Source organism: Dendropsophus ebraccatus, chromosome 3 (assembly GCF_027789765.1).
Source record: "Dendropsophus ebraccatus isolate aDenEbr1 chromosome 3, aDenEbr1.pat, whole genome shotgun sequence".
In the NCBI taxonomy this organism is placed as follows: Eukaryota; Metazoa; Chordata; class Amphibia; order Anura; family Hylidae; genus Dendropsophus; species Dendropsophus ebraccatus.
The window spans coordinates 6,044,847-6,065,413 of NC_091456.1; the positions used below are offsets into that span (position 1 = coordinate 6,044,847).

At 42.6% G+C, this 20,567-nt stretch overlaps 1 protein-coding gene across 5 annotated transcripts in view; it reads left to right on the forward strand.

Annotated features, from left to right (window-relative positions):
* Positions 1 to 20,567, forward strand: part of NOS1 (nitric oxide synthase 1) — a 211,712-nt gene that overhangs the window by 162,884 nt on the left and 28,261 nt on the right. For all 5 annotated transcript variants that reach the window (XM_069960742.1, XM_069960743.1, XM_069960745.1 and 2 more), the window contains exons 3-11: positions 1,489 to 1,594; positions 7,926 to 8,063; positions 9,624 to 9,769; positions 14,524 to 14,686; positions 14,998 to 15,089; positions 16,511 to 16,652; positions 16,744 to 16,883; positions 18,168 to 18,342; positions 19,193 to 19,294. In XM_069960742.1, coding sequence (XP_069816843.1) covers positions 1,489 to 1,594; positions 7,926 to 8,063; positions 9,624 to 9,769; positions 14,524 to 14,686; positions 14,998 to 15,089; positions 16,511 to 16,652; positions 16,744 to 16,883; positions 18,168 to 18,342; positions 19,193 to 19,294 — 1,204 coding nt within the window. The remainder of the gene's footprint in view (positions 1 to 1,488; positions 1,595 to 7,925; positions 8,064 to 9,623; positions 9,770 to 14,523; positions 14,687 to 14,997; positions 15,090 to 16,510; positions 16,653 to 16,743; positions 16,884 to 18,167; positions 18,343 to 19,192; positions 19,295 to 20,567) is intronic.

Below are 20,567 nucleotides of genomic sequence, written 5' to 3' on the forward strand. Positions count from 1 at the left end.
GTGGACGTGCTTACTGCGGTCTTCTCCCGGCTCGTTCTCCTGATCAGTACAGGTGTGACCGCGACTGATCAAAACTTTTGTCATGTCTCTATGATGTCTCTATGACATGTAACATTTTCAGAGCACTGGTCTCTCCAATCACGGCCCATAATAATCAGCTGAGATCCATCTGCTTGTATAACAATGCTGCTTTCTTCTACGTGATGGGAAAAACAAAGGCTGGAAGAATAAATAAGGGGCCGTAGGTCAATAACGTAAGGAATATGTATAGTGACGGGTAAGTGTTGGATTGTGCTTAGCCTATCAGATAGGCGATGGCCGTCGTGGCCGTGTTCCAGAGTGGTGCCCCAGGATCCTACGCCACAGGATCGGGAATGGATAAATGGAGGAAGGGCGTCAGATCCGCTGAGCTCACCGGGGACCATAGCAACCAGAAAGACGTCCCTTCACCGCTTCAGTAAACGGGTTCGGTAAAATAATAATTTATTGGTCTCATAAACAACGCGTTTCGGGGCAATATACCCCTTTTAAGTTTAAAAGAGACAACTGATCGAAGAACGTGATCAAACCTAAAGATAAGTGGATGGTTTCAATGATAAGTTATCGGGGTCCCTCCATATATCCGTAATATGGACAGATAATATTCAGTGGTAAATATTCTATAAATCACCTATTTGGTTATTGATGTTCATAGGGTACGCTAAACAATGTTTTTCTCCAATTTTTTTTTTCCTTGTTTGCCCTGGCGGAGGGGGAAGGGGATAGATTTAAGGAGAAATTTGGTAAATTATGTTAAAGAGGTACTCCACTCGTACATAACTTTTGATATGTTGCTGCCCCTGGTGAGACTAACAATTCCTTCCATACTTGTTATTATTTATTCAGTCTCCTTCCCCCAGTTCTCAGCTGAAGACACAGAAAAATCTGTGTGTGAGCTTTTCTTTATGTCTCCCCTCCTCCCCCCTCCCTTCTGAGACAGCTGATGTAATCAAGACTGTGGCAGGCTGTATCTGCAACATTGTAGCTTCTTTGTAATGCTAGGGGGGGGAGAATTACACTTGACCGCAGAAAAACCCTTTCAGCGTTACAAAGAATCTACAATGTTGCAGATACAGCCTGCCAGGGACTTGCTTACATAAGTCGTCTCAGAAGGAAAGGGGGAGGAGGGGGAGACAGAGAGAAAAGCTCACAGATTTTTGTGTCTTCAGCAGAAATCAGCAGCTGAGAACTGGGGGAAGGAGACTGAATAAATAATAACAAGTAGGGAAGGAATTGTTACTCTCACCATGGGTAGCGACATATCAAAAGTTATGTTTGAGTGGAATACTCCTTTAAAATTTATATATATACACTATATATATAGACTATAATACATTTTGAAATGAAAATGTCATATATGTTAACAACTTATGTATCGCTTTATAATTGGCTGAAAGAAAAAAATTAAGATTTTTTTTTCTTAAATGACAATTTTTTTTTAATTTTCAGCAAACTCCAAAAAGGAGGCGGCAATGAGGCAGCTTTAAATGATTTATGGAGAAGCAACAATAACATGCCGGTGGTGTTAAACAACCCTTACCTAGAATGTGAGCAGGTATGTCCGTCCATTACCATTCACTGTTGTCTCCGTGTTATCAAGATTCGGCAGATCCTTTACTTGTCATATCTGTTTGGGATATCCAATAATGTCTGCCAATCACCCGCGCGCTATCACTTATTGACGAGTGTCATCCCGGGGATAAACGTTCAGTATTGACTAAACTAAAAGGTTGTCAGCTATTTCTGGCCGTCTCTTCTCATCACTGACGTATATGAAATGTCGCATTGTACATGCAGGATGCACCAGATAACCAGGTTGTGAACCAGAGCTCAGAGGATCTTCTGTTGCTGGAGTCTATTAAAAGGAGATATTTAAAAAAAAAAAAAAAAAAAAAAAAAAATTATTTTACTTCTATTAAAAAATCTTCAGTCTTCCAGTACTTATCTGATGCTGTATGTCCTGCAGGAAGTGGTGTATTCTCTCCAGTCTGACACAGTGCTCTCTGCTGCCACCTCTGTCCATGTCAGGAACTGTCCAGAGCAGCAGCAAATCCCCATAGAAAACCTCTCCTGCGCCGGACAGTTCCTGACATGGACAGAGGTGGCCGCAGAGAGCACTGTGTTACACTGGAGAGAATACACTACTGATTTCTATTTAAAAATCTCCAGTCTTTCAGTTCCTATTAGCTGCTATATGTCCTGCAGGACATACAGCAGCTGATAAGTACTGGAAGTCTGGAGAAAATACACCACTTCCTGCAGGACAAACAGCAGCTGATAAGTGCTGAAAGACTGGAGAGAATATACCACTTCCTGTAGAACATACAGCAGCTGATAAGTACTGTAAGACTGAATATTTTAAAATAGAAATCATTTATAAATCTATATAACTTTTGCTTTACTTCCCCTTTAAGAGTAGATTATAAAATTAGCAGTCAGCCACTACATGATTCTTCTGTTGCGGGTTTAGGAAGTTTAGGAAGCAGAAATGAGAATGTAGCGGAGTGTAAAACACCGAACCCAATGCAAAGCATCTAATATATTATTGGTACCAGATTAGAAGAACGTCCGTCACACGGACGCAGAGCACATCGCCTTCGGCACACGGGCGGCTTATTGCACTCAGTACGCCTCCTCGCTGGGTTTCATACCTATTTTTCAATTAAATCTGAAAATCTGAGGTGCCGCAGGGTGAAAATAGAAGAATGAGATGAGCCGCCTCCATGGTCAGGGGGAGGACGTTGTGCAGGGACGTTACTATAGATCACGAATAGAAATCTGCTCTCTGTCATTGTCTATTACTTAAAGGGGAACTTTAAGGACATTTTTTTTTCTTTTAAATCAACTGATGTTGCAAAGTTATACAGATTTGTAAATTACTTTTATTTAAAAATCTCCAGTCTTCCAGTACTTATCAGCTGCTGTATGTCCTGCAGAAAAAGGAGTATTCTCTCCGGTCTGACACAGTGCTCTCTGCTGCCACCTCTGTCCATGTCAGGAACTGTGCAGAGCAGGAGAGGTTTTCTATGGGGATTTGCTGGACAGTTCCTGACATGGACAGAGGTGGCAGCAGAGAGCACTCTGTCAGACTGGAGAGAATACACCACTTCCTGCAGGACATACAGCTGCTGATAAGTACTGGAAGACTGGAGGATTTTAAATAAAAGTAATATACAAATCTGTATAACTTTCTGCCACCAGTTGATTTAAGATTAAAAAAATAAAAAATCCCTGCGGTTTCCACAAGATGGGCCATAAATGCAGAGACAATAGACAATATAGATACTGTATACCAATATATGCTGTATACTATAGATACTGTATACCATAGATACTGTATACCAATATATGCTGTATACTATAGATACTATATACCATAGATACTGTATACCAATATATGCTGTATACTATAGATACTATATACCATAGATACTGTATACCAATATATGCTGTATACTATAGATACTGTATACCATTTATGCTAAATACCATAGATACTGTATACCAATATATACTGTACTGTATACCATACATGCTGAATACCATAGATACTGTATACCAATATATGCTGTATACTATAGATACTGTATACCATTTATGCTAAATACCATAGATACTGTATACCAATATATACTGTACTGTATACCATACATGCTGAATACCATAGATACTGTATACCAATATATGCTGTATACTATAGATACTGTATACCAATATATGCTGTATACTATAGATACTGTATACCATTTATGCTAAATACCATAGATACTGTATACCAATATATACTGTACTGTATACTATACATGCTGAATACCATAGATACTGTATACCAATATATGCTGTATACTATAGATACTGTATACCATATATGCTGTATACTTTAGATACTGTATACCATATATGCTGTATATACTATAGATACTGTATACTATATATGCTGTATACTATAGATACTGTATACCATATATGCTGAATACCATAGATACTGTATACCATATATATACACTCTACACCATATATGCTGTATACCATAGATACTGTATACCATACATGCTGAATACCATAGATACTGTATACCATATATATATATACACTGTACACCATATATGCTGTATAGTATAGATACTGTATACCATATATGCTGTATACCATAAATACTGTATACCATATATATACACTGTACACCATATATGCTGTATACTATAGATACTATATACCATATATGCTGTATACTATAGATACTGTATACCATAGATGCTGTATACTATAGATACTGTATACCATATATATACACTGTACACCATATATGCTGTATACCATAGATACTGTATACCATATATGCTGTATACTATAGATACTGTATACTATAGATACTATATACCATATATGCTGTATACTATATATGCTGTATACTATAGATACTGTACACCATATATGCTGTATACCATATATATACACTGTACACCATATATGCTGTATACCATAGATACTGTATACCATATATGCTGTATACTATAGATACTGTATACTATAGATACTATATACCATATATGCTGTATACTATATATGCTGTATACTATAGATACTATATACCATATATGCTGTATACTATATATGCTGTATACTATAGATACTATATACCATATATGCTGTATACCATTTATGCTGAATACCATAGATACTGTACACCATATATGCTGTATACCATATATATACACTGTACACCATATATGCTGTATACTATAGATACTGTATACTATAGATACTATATACCATATATGCTGTATACTATAGATACTGTACATCATATATGCTGTATACCATTTATGCTGAATACCATAGATACTGTATACTATATATGCTGTATACTATCGATATTATATGCAACAGAGAAAGTAATGCTGACATTTTCAGACCAATCCTGACAGAGACGTTCGGGCAGCGTCTGGGATTTCCTGTCAGTGTTGGCTGCAGATTATGGGATTCCCCGGCCACATTTAGCTGAATCTTTCTTTCTTTAAAGCTTCATTTTAATCCCTGTTGCCGTATTTTCTACCGCCACCCGTACCGCTTAATCTGCTTTTAACTTATATTTCTGACATAAATGCAGGATTTCCCCACTAGTCTTATCCACAGCGAATACCCCTGAGAGCAGACGCCGGAGCCTAATCCCAGCTCTCCAGTATCATCCATTCAGCAATATACTGTGTATACAGAGCTCCCGGGAGCAGATGTGTCAGGTGCCCATTGATACACAAGGCCAGCATAACGTACTAGCATAGCCTACTAGCATAGCGTACTAGCATAGCCTACTAGCATAGCGTACTAGCATAGCATACTAGCATAGGGTACTACCATCATACTTCGGGTCCCACAGGTATATAGACATACAGGTACTGTATATAGACATAGAGCTCAGCATTCTCCGATTCTATACGTAACATTAGACTTGGGAACAAACATCTACCAATGTGTCAGAGAATGTGTGCCAATGGCTTCCCGAGGTCACTGGTGGTGATTGTAAACTAATCCTACAGAGGTCTTGTGTATCCCCAAGATGTGAATTTCTGGATGATGGGTGATTCAAGTGAAATTTTTTATTAAAGTATTGTATTGCTCCCCAAAAGTTATACAAATCACCAATATACACTTATTACGGGAAATAAGTGCTTTTTCCCTGCACTTACTACTGCATCAAGGCTTCACTTCCTGGATAACATGCTGATGTCACTTCCTGGATAACATGGTGATGTCACTTCCTGGATAACATGGTGATGTCACTTCCTGGATAACATGGGGATGTCACTTCCTGGATAACATGGGGATGTCACTTCCTGGATAACATGGTGATGTCACTTCCTGGATAACATGGTGATGTCACTTCCTGTATAACATAGTGATGTCACTTCCTAGATAACGCGGTGATGTCACTTCCTGGATAACATGGTGATGTCACTTCCTGGATAACATGGATATGTCACTTCCTTATGTCACAACCCGACTCCCAGAGCTGTGCGGGCTGTGGCTGCTGGAGAGGATGATGGCAGGGGGACACAGGGCACTGGAAGGACACTGAGCATCCCTCTGCCATCATCCTCTCCAGCAGCCACAGCCCGCACAGCTCTGGGAGTCGGGTTGTGACATCACCATGTTATCCAGGAAGTGACATCACCATGTTATCCAGGAAGTGACATCACCATGTTATCCAGGAAGTGACATCACCATGTTATCCAGGAAGCGACATCACCATGTTATCCAGGAAGTGACATCACCATGTTATCCAGGAAGTGACATCACTAGAGATGAGCGAACGTTCGGCATGTGATTAGCGGTGGCTGCTGAACTTGGATAAAGCCCTAAGGTTGTCTGGAAAACATGGATACAGCCAATGACTATATCCATGATTTCCACATAACCTTAGGCCTTTATCCAACTTCAGCAGTCACCGCTAATCAAATGCCGAAAGTTCGGGTTCGGATCGACTCCAGCATGCTCCGGGTTCGCTCATCTCTAGTCATCACCATTTTATCCAGGAAGTGAAGCCTTGATGTAGTAGTAAGTACAGGGGAAAAAAAGCACTTTATGTGCATTTCAGGGGCAATACAATACTTTAAATACTAATAAAAATTTTCCCCAGACTTCTCCTTTAAAGTGACCGATACGTAACCTATTGTCTGCCTACTAACTATACGTAACCTATTCCAGCACTGCACCCGGCCTGTATCAGGACTCCTTCTTTGCTGCTTTGCCCCAGTGTCCCCAGTCCGTGGGGAAGGTGGAGACAGTCCAAAACAGTCCAAGTCCCACCTGGAAAACATAAGACTGGATACAGTCTATGTCCTAGGCTGTATCCATGTTTTCCCCTGTCACCACCTTCCCCACGGATTCGGAAGACAGCGAGATTCAAATGCCAATGGCTTGGTCGAACCTTGTCCCAGCTCGCTCATCTCTACCAGCGGGGCCAGCTTAAAACTATTCAAGCTCCTTGAGGTAGCGATCTGGTGGTCCCTGCAAACATTTTGCATACTTTTTATACTTTTAATTGTGCGACTTGAAAGACTAATTTGATTCCATGACGCCCCCCCCCCCCCCAGTTCCGCTGTGTTCCGGCTCTGTGGGCAGCCACTTTTGATGCTCATACCTTCTGATGCACACCCCAGCCTGTCCACTTAGGCTTTCTCAAGGGAGAAGTCTGGGGTCTGACATTTTTTCAAAAAGAGTCGGGGAGAAGGTGGCTGAACATATCAACAGGCGCCCAGAACGTGACGTCACGCCCGCTCAGCCAGTCAGCAGCCGTAGTGAGGTGCGGCCTTTGTCACTGACTGGCTGAGTGGAGATGAAACATCATAACCCGGGTCCCCGCTCAGACCAGGAAGCACCCAGGGGACCGTGAACCAGAGGACAGCGGACCCCAGTGCTGGAGTCTGGGAGGTAAGTGCATGTTGTTATATTCAGCCACCTTCTCCTTTACGCATCAGTAGTCCTTATTACCGAAGGTGCCAGGTGGTGGGTGGCCAAGCAGCACATATTTTTATAAGATTTAATTTGTCAAAAACAGCGGAACTTAAAGAAATGAGAAGAAAGAGGAGGTAAGCGGCTACCAGGACTGTCCGCCGGTTCCTATGCACAAACCTGCTGATGGTTTCCTTTAATACATATACATAGTATTGTGTCTGCTCTGTAATCTGGGTTAATAATGTCGTCTGCTGCTGCCTGAGCCGTCCAAGAGAGTTCATTATGAAATGATGTCGATTTGTGGAGAATTATTTATTTCTTGGCTTCAGGTCTGAGCTTCATTCGGCTGCCAACCAGATATATACAACTTAAGACTTTCTCCTCTCTCCTCCCCCTTGGGCGCTGGCATTCGTCCTCTGCCCTAATTCCAGGTTTCAGCCTCGGGAAGGCAGTCCCCTGCAAAGAGCCAGGTGAATGGAAGTCCTTCCAAATGTCCTCGATATCTAAAAGTGAAGAATTGGGACACGAACACGGTTCTGCATGACGTACTGCACTTCAAGGCTTCGATGGTAAGTTACACGTTATTAGCGGTTACAGCAATACCCAGTACTTGGTAAATAGCAATCACATTATGCCGTGACCCGGGGCGCTGGTGCAGGTGTTGTACACAGCTGGTGGGCTCTGGTGTTTGGGGGCGACTTATCACAGTGGCCAGAAGTGGTAGGAATACACAAGGGTTGGTCCTAGTGTCCGGTCACCCCACTTCTAGGGTGTAGCACTGCATACTGGCTGTCTTGGACTCCACACAAGAACTAACTAACCCTCCAACTAACTCACTAACCAACCATCTCACTTCCTCCCCTGACAGGAAGACCCCTCCCCTACATACAGAAGTGTGACAGGAAGCAGGGGTGAGAGAGTGTAAGAAGGGCAGAGTGGGGGCACTTGTGATTGGTTTAATGTAACACATTATAGCCCAGTTCACACTAAGCACATACGGCAGAATTCCACCGCTTAATCCCGCCGTGCTCAGTGTCCTGCAGTGAGAGAATGGGAGGGCGCGCGCATCCGCTTCCTCCCCTCTCCGCTCATTTCTTTGAGCAGAGAGCGGTGGGAGCGGACACCTGTGCGCCCTCCCATTCTCTCACTGCAGGACACTGAGCACGGCGGGATTCCGCAGTGGAATTCCACCTTGTTTGCTCAGTGTGAACTGGGCCTAAGGGCCTTATTACATGGAGCGATAATCGGCCGAATCGGTATAATAAAGACAATGATCATCAGCTGATCGTTTCTTTAGGCCCAAACTTAAAATCATCGGGCACTGACCGTGCATCGATACCTGTAATAGAGATGTGTGGCCGGCAGCTCACGATTCTACAAACAGTAGACATATCCATTCACGCTCCAGGGCTCCTTCTGTGCTCTGCTTCCTCCCCGGTCCCACTTGCTGCAGCTTCAGAGCAGCCCGGCTGAGCTGACAGGCCACTCAGCCAATCAATGGCTGCGGCGGTTCCGGCCAGAAAGGCCGCTCTGAAGCTGCAGCGCATGGAACCAGGGAGGAAGCAGGAGGAACCCTGGAGTGTGAATGGGAAATGTCTACTGTTTAGGCAAGGGCTGCAAGGACATCGGTAACGATGTCCATGCAGCCCTTGCTAAACGATTATCGGGCTGTGTAACAGGCCCAGTAAACGAGAGCTGATCTAGCAGCTTACTGTATTCAACGAGCCCCTGTCAGCTGGTGTAATAGGACCCTTAGGCTGAACATTTGTAGGACTGCAGCTGTGCACAGGGGAGAGTGAGACACCTAGTGGCTGGTGTGGAAAACACAGCTGCCAGCCTTGGTGTGACACCTGAGAGAGTTACATTCTGACAGGTAGCAAAAAGCTTAGGGACCCCTGTACCGGGACACTACAATTACATACACAGGGCTATACAACAAGGAGACTATTACAAGAAACCCCTATACATTTTTAACCATTTACAACATACATGAATGTACCTGTAGGCGTGCGGGGTAATACAGGGGGTGCACGTCATGTATATTATAAGATGGAGAAGACACACGCACATTTATTACATTCATCATCTATCTTGAATCTTGGACAATAAGGTCTGTTTGATTTTTTTAGCCCACCACTTGCACGCCGCAGATGTGTATGGGCGCTGTCATGACTCCTCCACAATACGTCCGTAAGCCAGAAGACGTCCGCACTAAAGAGCAGCTTCTCCCCCTCGCCAAGGAGTTCATTGACCAATATTACACTTCAATCAAAAGGTACAGTACATAGGTAGTGTGATGTGCTGCAGTGTTCAGTACATAGGTAGTGTGATGTGCTGCAGTGTACAGTATGGTACAGTACATAGGTAGTGTGATGTGCTGCAGTGTACAGTACACAGGTAGTGTGATGTGCTGCAGTGTACAGTATATAGGTAGTGTGATGTGCTGCAGTGTACAGTACATAGGTAGTGTGATGTGCTGCAGTGTACAGTATGGTACAGTACATAGGTAGTGTGATGTGCTGCAGTGTACAGTACACAGGTAGTGTGATGTGCTGCAGTGTACAGTATGGTACAGTACATGGGTAGTAGTGTCATGTGCTGCAGTGTACAGTATGGTACAGTACATACTGTAGGTGGTGTGATGTGCTGCAGTGTACAGTATGGTACAGTACATAGGTGGTGTGATGTGCTGCAGTGTACAGTACATAGGTAGTGTGATGTGCTGCAGTGTACAGTATGGTACAGTACATAGGTGGTGTGATGTGCTGCAGTGTACAGTATGGTACAGTACATAGGTGGTGTGATGTGCTGCAGTGTACAGTACATAGGTGGTGTGATGTGCTGCAGTATACAGTATGGTACAGTACATAGGTGGTGTGATGTGCTGCAGTGTACAGTACATAGGTGGTGTGATGTGCTGCAGTGTACAGTACATAGGTAGTGTGATGTGCTGCAGTGTACAGTATGGTACAGTACATGGGTGGTGAGATGTGCTGCAGTGTACAGTATGGTACAGTACATGGGTAGTGTGATGTGCTGCAGTGTACAGTATGGTACAGTACATAGGTGGTGTGATGTGCTGCAGTGTACAGTATGGTACAGTACATGAGTGGTGTGATGTGCTGCAGTGTACAGTATGGTACAGTACATAGGTGGTGTGATGTGCTGCAGTGTACAGTATGGTACAGTACATAGGTGGTGTGATGTGCTGCAGTGTACAGTATGGTACAGTACATAGGTGGTGTGATGTGCTGCAGTGTACAGTATGGTACAGTACATAGGTGGTGTGATGTGCTGCAGTATACAGTATGGTACAGTACATGGGTAGTGTGATGTGCTGCAGTGTACAGTATGGTACAGTACATAGGTGGTGTGATGTGCTGCAGTGTACAGTACATAGGTGGTGTGATGTGCTGCAGTGTACAGTATGGTACAGTACATAGGTGGTGTGATGTGCTGCAGTGTACAGTATGGTATAGTACATAGGTGGTGTGATGTGCTGCAGTGTACAGTATGGTACAGTACATAGGTGGTGTGATGTGCTGCAGTGTACAGTATGGTACAGTACATAGGTGGTGTGATGTGCTGCAGTGTACAGTATGGTACAGTACATAGGTGGTGTGATGTGCTGCAGTGTACAGTACATAGGTAGTGTGATGTGCTGCAGTGTACAGTATGGTACAGTACATAGGTGGTGTGATGTGCTGCAGTGTACAGTACATAGGTAGTGTGATGTGCTGCAGTGAACAGTATGGTACAGTACATAGGTAGTGTGATGTGCTGCAGTGTACAGTATGGTACAGTACATACTGTAGGTGGTGTGATGTGCTGCAGTGTACAGTACATAGGTAGCGTGATGTGCTGCAGTGTACAGTATGGTACAGTACATAGGTGGTGTGATGTGCTGCAGTGTACAGTATGGTACAGTACATACTGTAGGTGGTGTGATGTGCTACAGTGTACAGTATATAGGTAGTGTGATGTGCTTCAGTGTACAGTACATAGGTAGCGTGATGTGCTGCAGTGTACAGTATGGTACAGTACATAGGTGGTGTGATGTGCTGCAGTGTACAGTATGGTACAGTACATAGGTGGTGTGATGTGCTGCAGTGTACAGTATGGTACAGTACATAGGTGGTGTGATGTGCTGCAGTGTACAGTATGGTACAGTACATAGGTGGTGTGATGTGCTGCAGTGTACAGTATGGTACAGTACATAGGTGGTGTGATGTGCTGCAGTGTACAGTACATAGGTAGTGTGATGTGCTGCAGTGTACAGTATGGTACAGTACATAGGTGGTGTGATGTGCTGCAGTGTACAGTACATAGGTAGTGTGATGTGCTGCAGTGAACAGTATGGTACAGTACATAGGTAGTGTGATGTGCTGCAGTGTACAGTATGGTACAGTACATACTGTAGGTGGTGTGATGTGCTGCAGTGTACAGTACATAGGTAGCGTGATGTGCTGCAGTGTACAGTATGGTACAGTACATAGGTGGTGTGATGTGCTGCAGTGTACAGTATGGTACAGTACATACTGTAGGTGGTGTGATGTGCTACAGTGTACAGTATATAGGTAGTGTGATGTGCTGCAGTGTACAGTACATAGGTGGTGTGATGTGCTGCAGTGTACAGTACATAGGTAGTGTGATGTGCTGCAGTGTACAGTATGGTACAGTACATAGGTGGTGTGATGTGCTGCAGTATACAGTATGGTACAGTACATAGGTGGTGTGATGTGCTGCAGTGTACAGTACATAGGTAGTGTGATGTGCTGCAGTGTACAGTATGGTACAGTACATAGGTGGTGTGATGTGCTGCAGTGTACAGTACATAGGTAGTGTGATGTGCTGCAGTGTACAGTATGGTACAGTACATAGGTGGTGTGATGTGCTGCAGTGTACAGTATGGTACAGTACATGGGTGGTGTGATGTGCTGCAGTGTACAGTATGGTACAGTACATAGGTGGTGTGATGTGCTGCAGTGTACAGTATGGTACAGTACATAGGTGGTGTGATGTGCTGCAGTATACAGTATGGTACAGTACATGGGTAGTGTGATGTGCTGCAGTGTACAGTATGGTACAGTACATAGGTGGTGTGATGTGCTGCAGTGTACAGTACATAGGTAGTGTGATGTGCTGCAGTGTACAGTATGGTACAGTACATAGGTGGTGTGATGTGCTGCAGTGTACAGTATGGTACAGTACATGGGTGGTGTGATGTGCTGCAGTGTACAGTATGGTACAGTACATAGGTGGTGTGATGTGCTGCAGTGTACAGTATGGTACAGTACATGGGTGGTGTGATGTGCTGCAGTGTACAGTATGGTACAGTACATAGGTGGTGTGATGTGCTGCAGTGTACAGTATGGTACAGTACATAGGTGGTGTGATGTGCTGCAGTGTACAGTATGGTACAGTACATAGGTGGTGTGATGTGCTGCAGTGTACAGTACATAGGTAGTGTGATGTGCTGCAGTGTACAGTATGGTACAGTACATAGGTGGTGTGATGTGCTGCAGTGTACAGTACATAGGTTGTGTGATGTGCTGCAGTGTACAGTATGGTACAGTACATAGGTGGTGTGATGTGCTGCAGTGTACAGTACATAGGTAGTGTGATGTGCTGCAGTGTACAGTATGGTACAGTACATAGGTGGTGTGATGTGCTGCAGTATACAGTATGGTACAGTACATAGGTGGTGTGATGTGCTGCAGTGTACAGTACATAGGTAGTGTGATGTGCTGCAGTGTACAGTATGGTACAGTACATAGGTGGTGTGATGTGCTGCAGTGTACAGTACATAGGTAGTGTGATGTGCTGCAGTGTACAGTATGGTACAGTACATGGGTGGTGTGATGTGCTGCAGTGTACAGTATGGTACAGTACATAGGTGGTGTGATGTGCTGCAGTGTACAGTATGGTACAGTACATATGTGGTGTGATGTGCTGCAGTATACAGTATGGTACAGTACATGGGTAGTGTGATGTGCTGCAGTGTACAGTATGGTACAGTACATAGGTGGTGTGATGTGCTGCAGTGTACAGTATGGTACAGTACATAGGTAGTGTGATGTGCTGCAGTGTACAGTACATAGGTGGTGTGATGTGCTGCAGTGTACAGTACATAGGTAGTGTGATGTGCTGCAGTGTACAGTATGGCTGCACTTCCTTATCATGCACCGGTATGCATTTTGCTTATTATTCACTGAGCTGACGTCTGATGACTATAAGTAATATACTATAAGTAATATATATATATATATATATATATATATATATACACATAATTCCACCAGAGAACTGTCAGGGGTGTAGCTTTTTTTAGGACAAGTAGCTGGATATCTTATTGCAGGAAAGAAGGTTCCAGTATTCCCAGCCTTGGCTTAAAACGGCAAAAAAATAGAACCTCTCTATAGAGATCAACTAGTGATTTGTATTATGAATTATACAGTAATCTGATGTGGTATAAAACCAATAAATGAATATTTATTCTCGTACAATAAAGGGGTACGCCGGTTATCTTTTTCTTTCAAATAAACTGGTATCAAAGTTTTACAGATTTGTAATTTATTCTATTAAAAAAAAAATCTCCAGACTTCCAGTACTTATCAGCTGCTGTATATCCTGCAGGAAGGGGTGTATTCTCTCCAGTCTGACACAGTGCTCTCTGCTGCCACCTCTGTCCATGTCAGGAACTGTCCAGAGCAGCAGCAAATCCCCATAGAAAACCTCTCCTGCTCTGGACAGTTCCTGACATGGACAAAGGTGGCAGCAGAGAGCACTGTGTCAGACTGGAGAGAATACACCACATCCTGCAGGGCATACAGCAGCTCATAAGTACTGGAAGATTTGAGATTTTTTTTTTTTTAATAGAAATAAATTACAATTCTCTGTCACTTTCTGACACCAGTTGATTTGAAAGAAAACATTTTTTGGTGTACAGCCCCTTCAATACATAAATGGAGTCTGGACTATGACTAATGATGTTACAGGTCATCTCATCTCTGACCTTTATCATTACAGATTTGGCTCTAAGGCTCACCTAGACAGACTGGAAGAAGTAAGGAAAGAGATTGAGACCACGGACACCTACCAGCTCCGTGATACTGAGCTGATATATGGAGCTAAACATGCCTGGCGCAATGCAGCTCGCTGTGTGGGGAGAATCCAGTGGTCCAAGCTGCAGGTGGGCGCTCCTCTCTGTCTCCTGACTGTGTCGATCAGTCGATCAGTCCATACCGATCTGTATGACAGAGATCACACATTGCTTTTTCATGCCTATACACAGTGCGGAGGTCCTATGGGTCCGTACTATAGATCAGTAATCCATCTGCCATTGTGCTGGGTCTGTGCATGGGTCTTTGCAGTGTGTACAGGCTCCTATAGGATTCAGAGTTCTATACCAGACTCTAATGTGCAGATACAGCGGTCACACTCGGGATAGTAGATATAACATATCCTTTGGACAATGATAATATTCTCTTTATTGTTTCTTAGGTCTTTGATGCTCGAGACTGTACGACTGCACACGGAATGTTTAACTCCATCTGCAACCACATCAAGTACGCCACCAACAAGGGCAACCTCAGGTGAGACCATGCCATAGAGGTCAGGAAAACCATCCAGGTTCTAGGAATTGTAAAATATTCATTGGACTATTGCAATGTCACTTAGCTATTCGATGGTTTCTTATCTAGCTAGAGGGCTTAAAGGGGTATTCCGCTCCAACATTCCGCTTAAAAAATGTTGCTACTCATGATAAGACTAACAATTCCTTCCATACTTGTTATTATCTATTCAGTCTCCTTCCCCCAGTTCTCAGCTGCTGCTTTCTGCTGAAGACACAAAAATCTGTATGTGATCTTTTCTGTCTGTCTTCCTTTCCTCACCCCTCCCTTCTGAGACGGCTGATGTAAACAAGTCCCTAGCTGCAACTTTGTAATGCTGAGAGATTAATCCATTCAGTCCATCATAAACTTGACCTCAGATTAACCCTCCCAGCGAAGAAGCTACAAAGTTGCAGATAAAGCCTGCCAGGGCCGTCTCAGAAAGGAGTGGGGAGGAGGGGAGATAGAGTGAAAGGCTCACACACAGATTTTTGTGTCTTAAGCAGAAAGCAACAGCTGAGAACTGGGGGAAGGAGACTGAATAGATAATAACAAGTTTGAAAGGAATTGTTAGTCTCACCATGGGTGAAAACATGTTATGTTATGTTGGAGTGGAATATCCCTTTAAGGCAAAGACAACAGGAGGCAAACTTGCAGTGGATCTGCACATTATCTGCTTTAGCCATATAAATAATGACTAAATACGGTACTATATATGTATACAGTAGTATATATGTAGTATACGGTACTATATATGTATACAGTAGTATATATGTAGTATACGGTACTATATATGTATACAGTAGTATATACGTAGTATACAATACTATATATGTATACAGTAGTATATATGTAGTATACGGTACTATATATGTATACAGTAGTATATATGTAGTATACGGTACTATATATGTATACAGTAGTATATATGTAGTATACGGTACTATATATGTATACAGTAGTATATATGTAGTATACGGTACTATATATGTATACAGTAGTAAATATGTAGTATACGGTACTATATATGTATACAGTAGTATATTTGTAGTATACGGTACTATATATGTATACAGTAGTATATTTGTAGTATACGGTACTATATATGTATATATGTAGTATACGGTACTATATATGTATACAGTAGTATATATGTAGTATACAATACTATATATGTATACAGTAGTATATATGTAGTATACGGTACTATATATGTATACAGTAGTATATATGTATACAGTAGTATATATGTAGTATATAGTAGTATATATGTATACAGTAGTAAATATGTAGTATACGGTACTATATATGTATACAGTAGTATATATGTAGTATACGGTACCTTACTATACACTGGATGTCATCCACCCTTTAATTGAAGCTTGTCCGATGTCTCTTTACAGATCAGCAATCACCATTTTCCCCCAAAGGACGGATGGAAAACATGACTTCAGGGTGTGGAACGCTCAGCTTATCCGCTACGCAGGATACAAGCAGCCTGATGGCTCGGTGCTCGGGGACCCGGCCAATGTGGAGCTGACTGAGGTAATGACATCATTAAGATAATCACCGATCTATAATCTGAGGAATGACTGATCACACAGGGATCCAAACATCTGACTATTTCTCTGGGCAGATTTGCATTCAGCAAGGCTGGAAAGCTCCACGAGGCCGATTCGACGTCCTCCCTCTCGTCCTTCAGGCGGACGGCAATGACCCGGAACTGTTCGAGATCCCACCAGAACTGATTATCGAGATCCAAATCCGGCATCCTAAGTACGAGAACTCAGGGGCTTGGGTGGATTTAAGGCTAGGTTCACATCACGATTTTGCTATCCGTTTAATGTATCCGCTCGATGAAAAAAAACGGATGGTAAAAACAGATGCTGTTGCATGCCATGCGTTTTGATCCGTTTTCCATTGACTTACATTATAAAGAAAAAAAAACGGATCAAAACGGATCCGTTTTTTTTTTACATTTTGAAACGTACAGAAAAATATGGTTCACCACGTTTTTCTGTACGGATACAGGGAGACGGATTGCAAAATCGTGATGTGAACCTAGCCTTATAATTCTGATAAGTTTTGTTGTAGGGCTGGGTTCACACTGCATTTTTGCAATCCATTCAATGTATCCGTTTTTAATTGGTTACTTCTAATGGACAGAAAAATTTAGTCAACACTACTCTTGTGTCCGTTAAAAAAAAAACATCCGTTTTGATCAATTTTTTTATAATGGAAAAGCGGATCCAAACGGATGACACACAATTGCATCCGTTTTTTCCATAAAAATGTATACGTTAAACGGATTGCAAAAATGCAGTGTAAACCTAGCCTTAATATTTATTAATGACCTAAAAGAGATGTTATATTAAAGTATAAAAGGCGATATTTTGTTTCAAACAAGAGCCAGTGTGTGCTTAAAAGGCTGGGTTCACACTGCGTTTTTACAGTCCGTTTTCTTTCATTCGTTTTTGCAAAAAAAACAGATGGAAAAATGGCAAAAAAAACCCCTGCAATTGTGTCCAATCCGTTTGGATCGGTTTTCCCATTATAAAAAAAAAAAAAAAAAAACAGATCAAAATGGATGTGGTTTTTTTTTTGGCGTACACAAAAAAGTCGTCAACTGAAAAAAAAAACGGACTGGAAAAATGTAGTGTGGCCCTAGCCTAAGGCCGGGTTCATGCAGCATTTGTGCAATCCATTCTTTTAATCCATTTTATGCCAAAAAAGATAAAAGCATCCATTATAGAAAAACGGATTTAAAAACGGATTAAAACGCATCCTTTTTTATAAGCGTACACAAAAAACGTGATCAACCACATTTTTGTGTACGCTAAAAACACATGCGTTTTGATCCTTTTTTTATCAGGTTTTTTTTTGTAATGGAAGTCAATGGAAAAACCAATGCACACAAATGTATTCGTTTTTGCATCTGTTTCCATCCATTTTTTTTTTTTGTATGAAATGGTTGGAAAAAAACCAGATTACAAAAACGCAGTGTGAACCCAGCCCGATTCCTCATTGTATTACTACGTCTTCTCTGATTCTAACGTTCAGGTTTGAATGGTTTAAAGATCTGGATCTGAAGTGGTACGGCTTACCGGCTGTGTCCAGTCTGTTACTCGAGGTCGGAGGCCTGGAGTTCACTGCCTGCCCTTTCAGTGGATGGTACATGGGGACTGAAATCGGAGTGCGAGATTACTGTGATAACTCCCGCTATAACATACTGGAGGTACTGTGGCCTGGTAAAGAGCTCCACCTTTTGGTAGCATTAGATAATGCAATGTCACTTTAAATGAATTGGTCAGAATATTGTCCCCTGCAATAACATAAATATACAGAATATAAATGAATTGGTCAGAATATTGTCCCCTGCAATAACATAAATATACAGAATATAAATGAATTGGTCAAACGTGCAGAATGTTTTACACTTCCATAAATATACAGAATATGACATTGTGCAGTTCACATACCATCTATATATATATTCTATATATATATTTATAGACTATATATAGACAGTAACTGAACTGCACATTTTGTCAACTTGAACCAAGATCTTGAAGATGTAACAGTAAAACTTCTACATTTATATAAACTCAAATTTATTGTCATCTTGTTGGCAAAAAATGGACAATGGACGTAAATAATTACTCAATACATTGTGTGAAACAACGGCCATTCTTTGCATTGACTTCAATGGAAATAATTGCATTATGAAAAGAACGTCCGTTATGTAATTTGAGTCTGACACACTGCTCTCTGCTGCCACCTCTTTCCTCTGTTGTACTGGAAAGCGTAGATCTGTCCCATGGATGTTTACAGTATACAGTATGTGTGCATAGCGTCGCGATGTGTATACGCCAAATGTAATTACCAATGGGATGTGAACTATATATGTAGATGGACTGTAAAATCCACAATCATTATCATTAGAATTCAGATTTTTCTGGGTGAAGCGATGGAGTAAGAGGCGATGTTATTGTTGGCGGCTTCTAGAATAGTCCGGGCTCATTGTGCTGAATACCTTGTCGTTCATCATTCAGACAGATATTATTTAGTAAAACTGTTTCCTGCAGGAAGTTGCCAAAAAAATGAACTTGGACACAAGAAAAACGTCCTCGCTGTGGAAAGACCAAGCGCTGGTGGAGATTAACATTGCCGTTCTGTACAGTTTTCAGGTAGGTCCTGTGCTTTATAGTTATGATACAAGAGAGATACTGTGACGACGGTTGTGCACGTTCTCTGATATATAAGTGCGGTGGATATATAGATCCATCAGTCATCTGGGTGCAAACACAATGAGCTGAAGATCGGCTCCATTGTCTTCACTGTTCTTGTTGCAGAAACAGGGTCATTCCTGTTCATTCCCTTGAGTTAGGTAAAGGGGTATTCCGGCCAGATAAAATACATTTTAAATAATCCCCCCACCTGGAGACTAACAATTCCTACTATACTTGTTATTAAGTTTTCTCTCTCCTTCCCCCAGTTCTGAGCTTCTGTTTGTGCTGATGACAGAAAACTGTGTGTGAGCTTTTCTCTCTGTCTCCCCCTGCCCCTCCCTTCTAAGACGGCTCTTGTAAAGAAGTTCCTGGCCGGCTGTTTCTGCAACACTGTAACTTCTTTGTAATACTGGAAGGGTTATTCTGAGGTCAAGTTGCTGATGATCTCACTGTGATTATTCCTCCCAGCATTACAAAGTGCAGAGACAGCAGGCCAGGGACGCTGTTTACATTTGCTTACATGAGCCCTCTCAAAAGGGAGGAGGAAGGAGGGCGAGACAGACAGAAAGGCTCACACACAGATTTCTGTGTCTTCAGCAGAAAGCAGCAGCTTAGAATTAGGGGAAGGAGACTGATAAGGTAATGACATGTATGGAAGGAATTTTTAGTCTCCAAGAGTGGGATGACTCAGCATGTATTTTACCTGACGGCAATACCTCTTTAGGGTACGTTCACACTTACCGGATCTGTAGCGGATTTCATGTTGCGAGTTTGCAGCGAAATCCGCTGCGGATCCAGTAATGTGAAGGTGAATGGGTCCCATACACACAGCGAATCCGCTGCGTGTATAGGGCCCAGCCTCTTTAACCCCGCCGCCGGCCACCCACAGTCCGCAGCCCCGGCCCCCGAGTATACATTACCTGCTCGGCGCCGCGGCTGTGTGACTCTCCCGACTCCCCTCGCTCCCCAGCAGCCAATCAGTGCACAGCAGCACTGATTGGCTGAAGAGGAGCAAGGGAAGCTGGGAGCCTGAAAAAAGCCGCGGCACCGAGCTGGTAATATATACTCGGGGCTGCGGGTGGCCGGCGGGGTTTAAGGGGGTCCCATACATGCAGCGGATTCGCCAATTACCTTCACACTACTGGATCTGCAGAGGATTTCGCTGCAAACTCGCAACATGAAATCCGCTGCGGATCCGGTACGTGTGAAGCTGCCCTTAAGCTACTCTTCT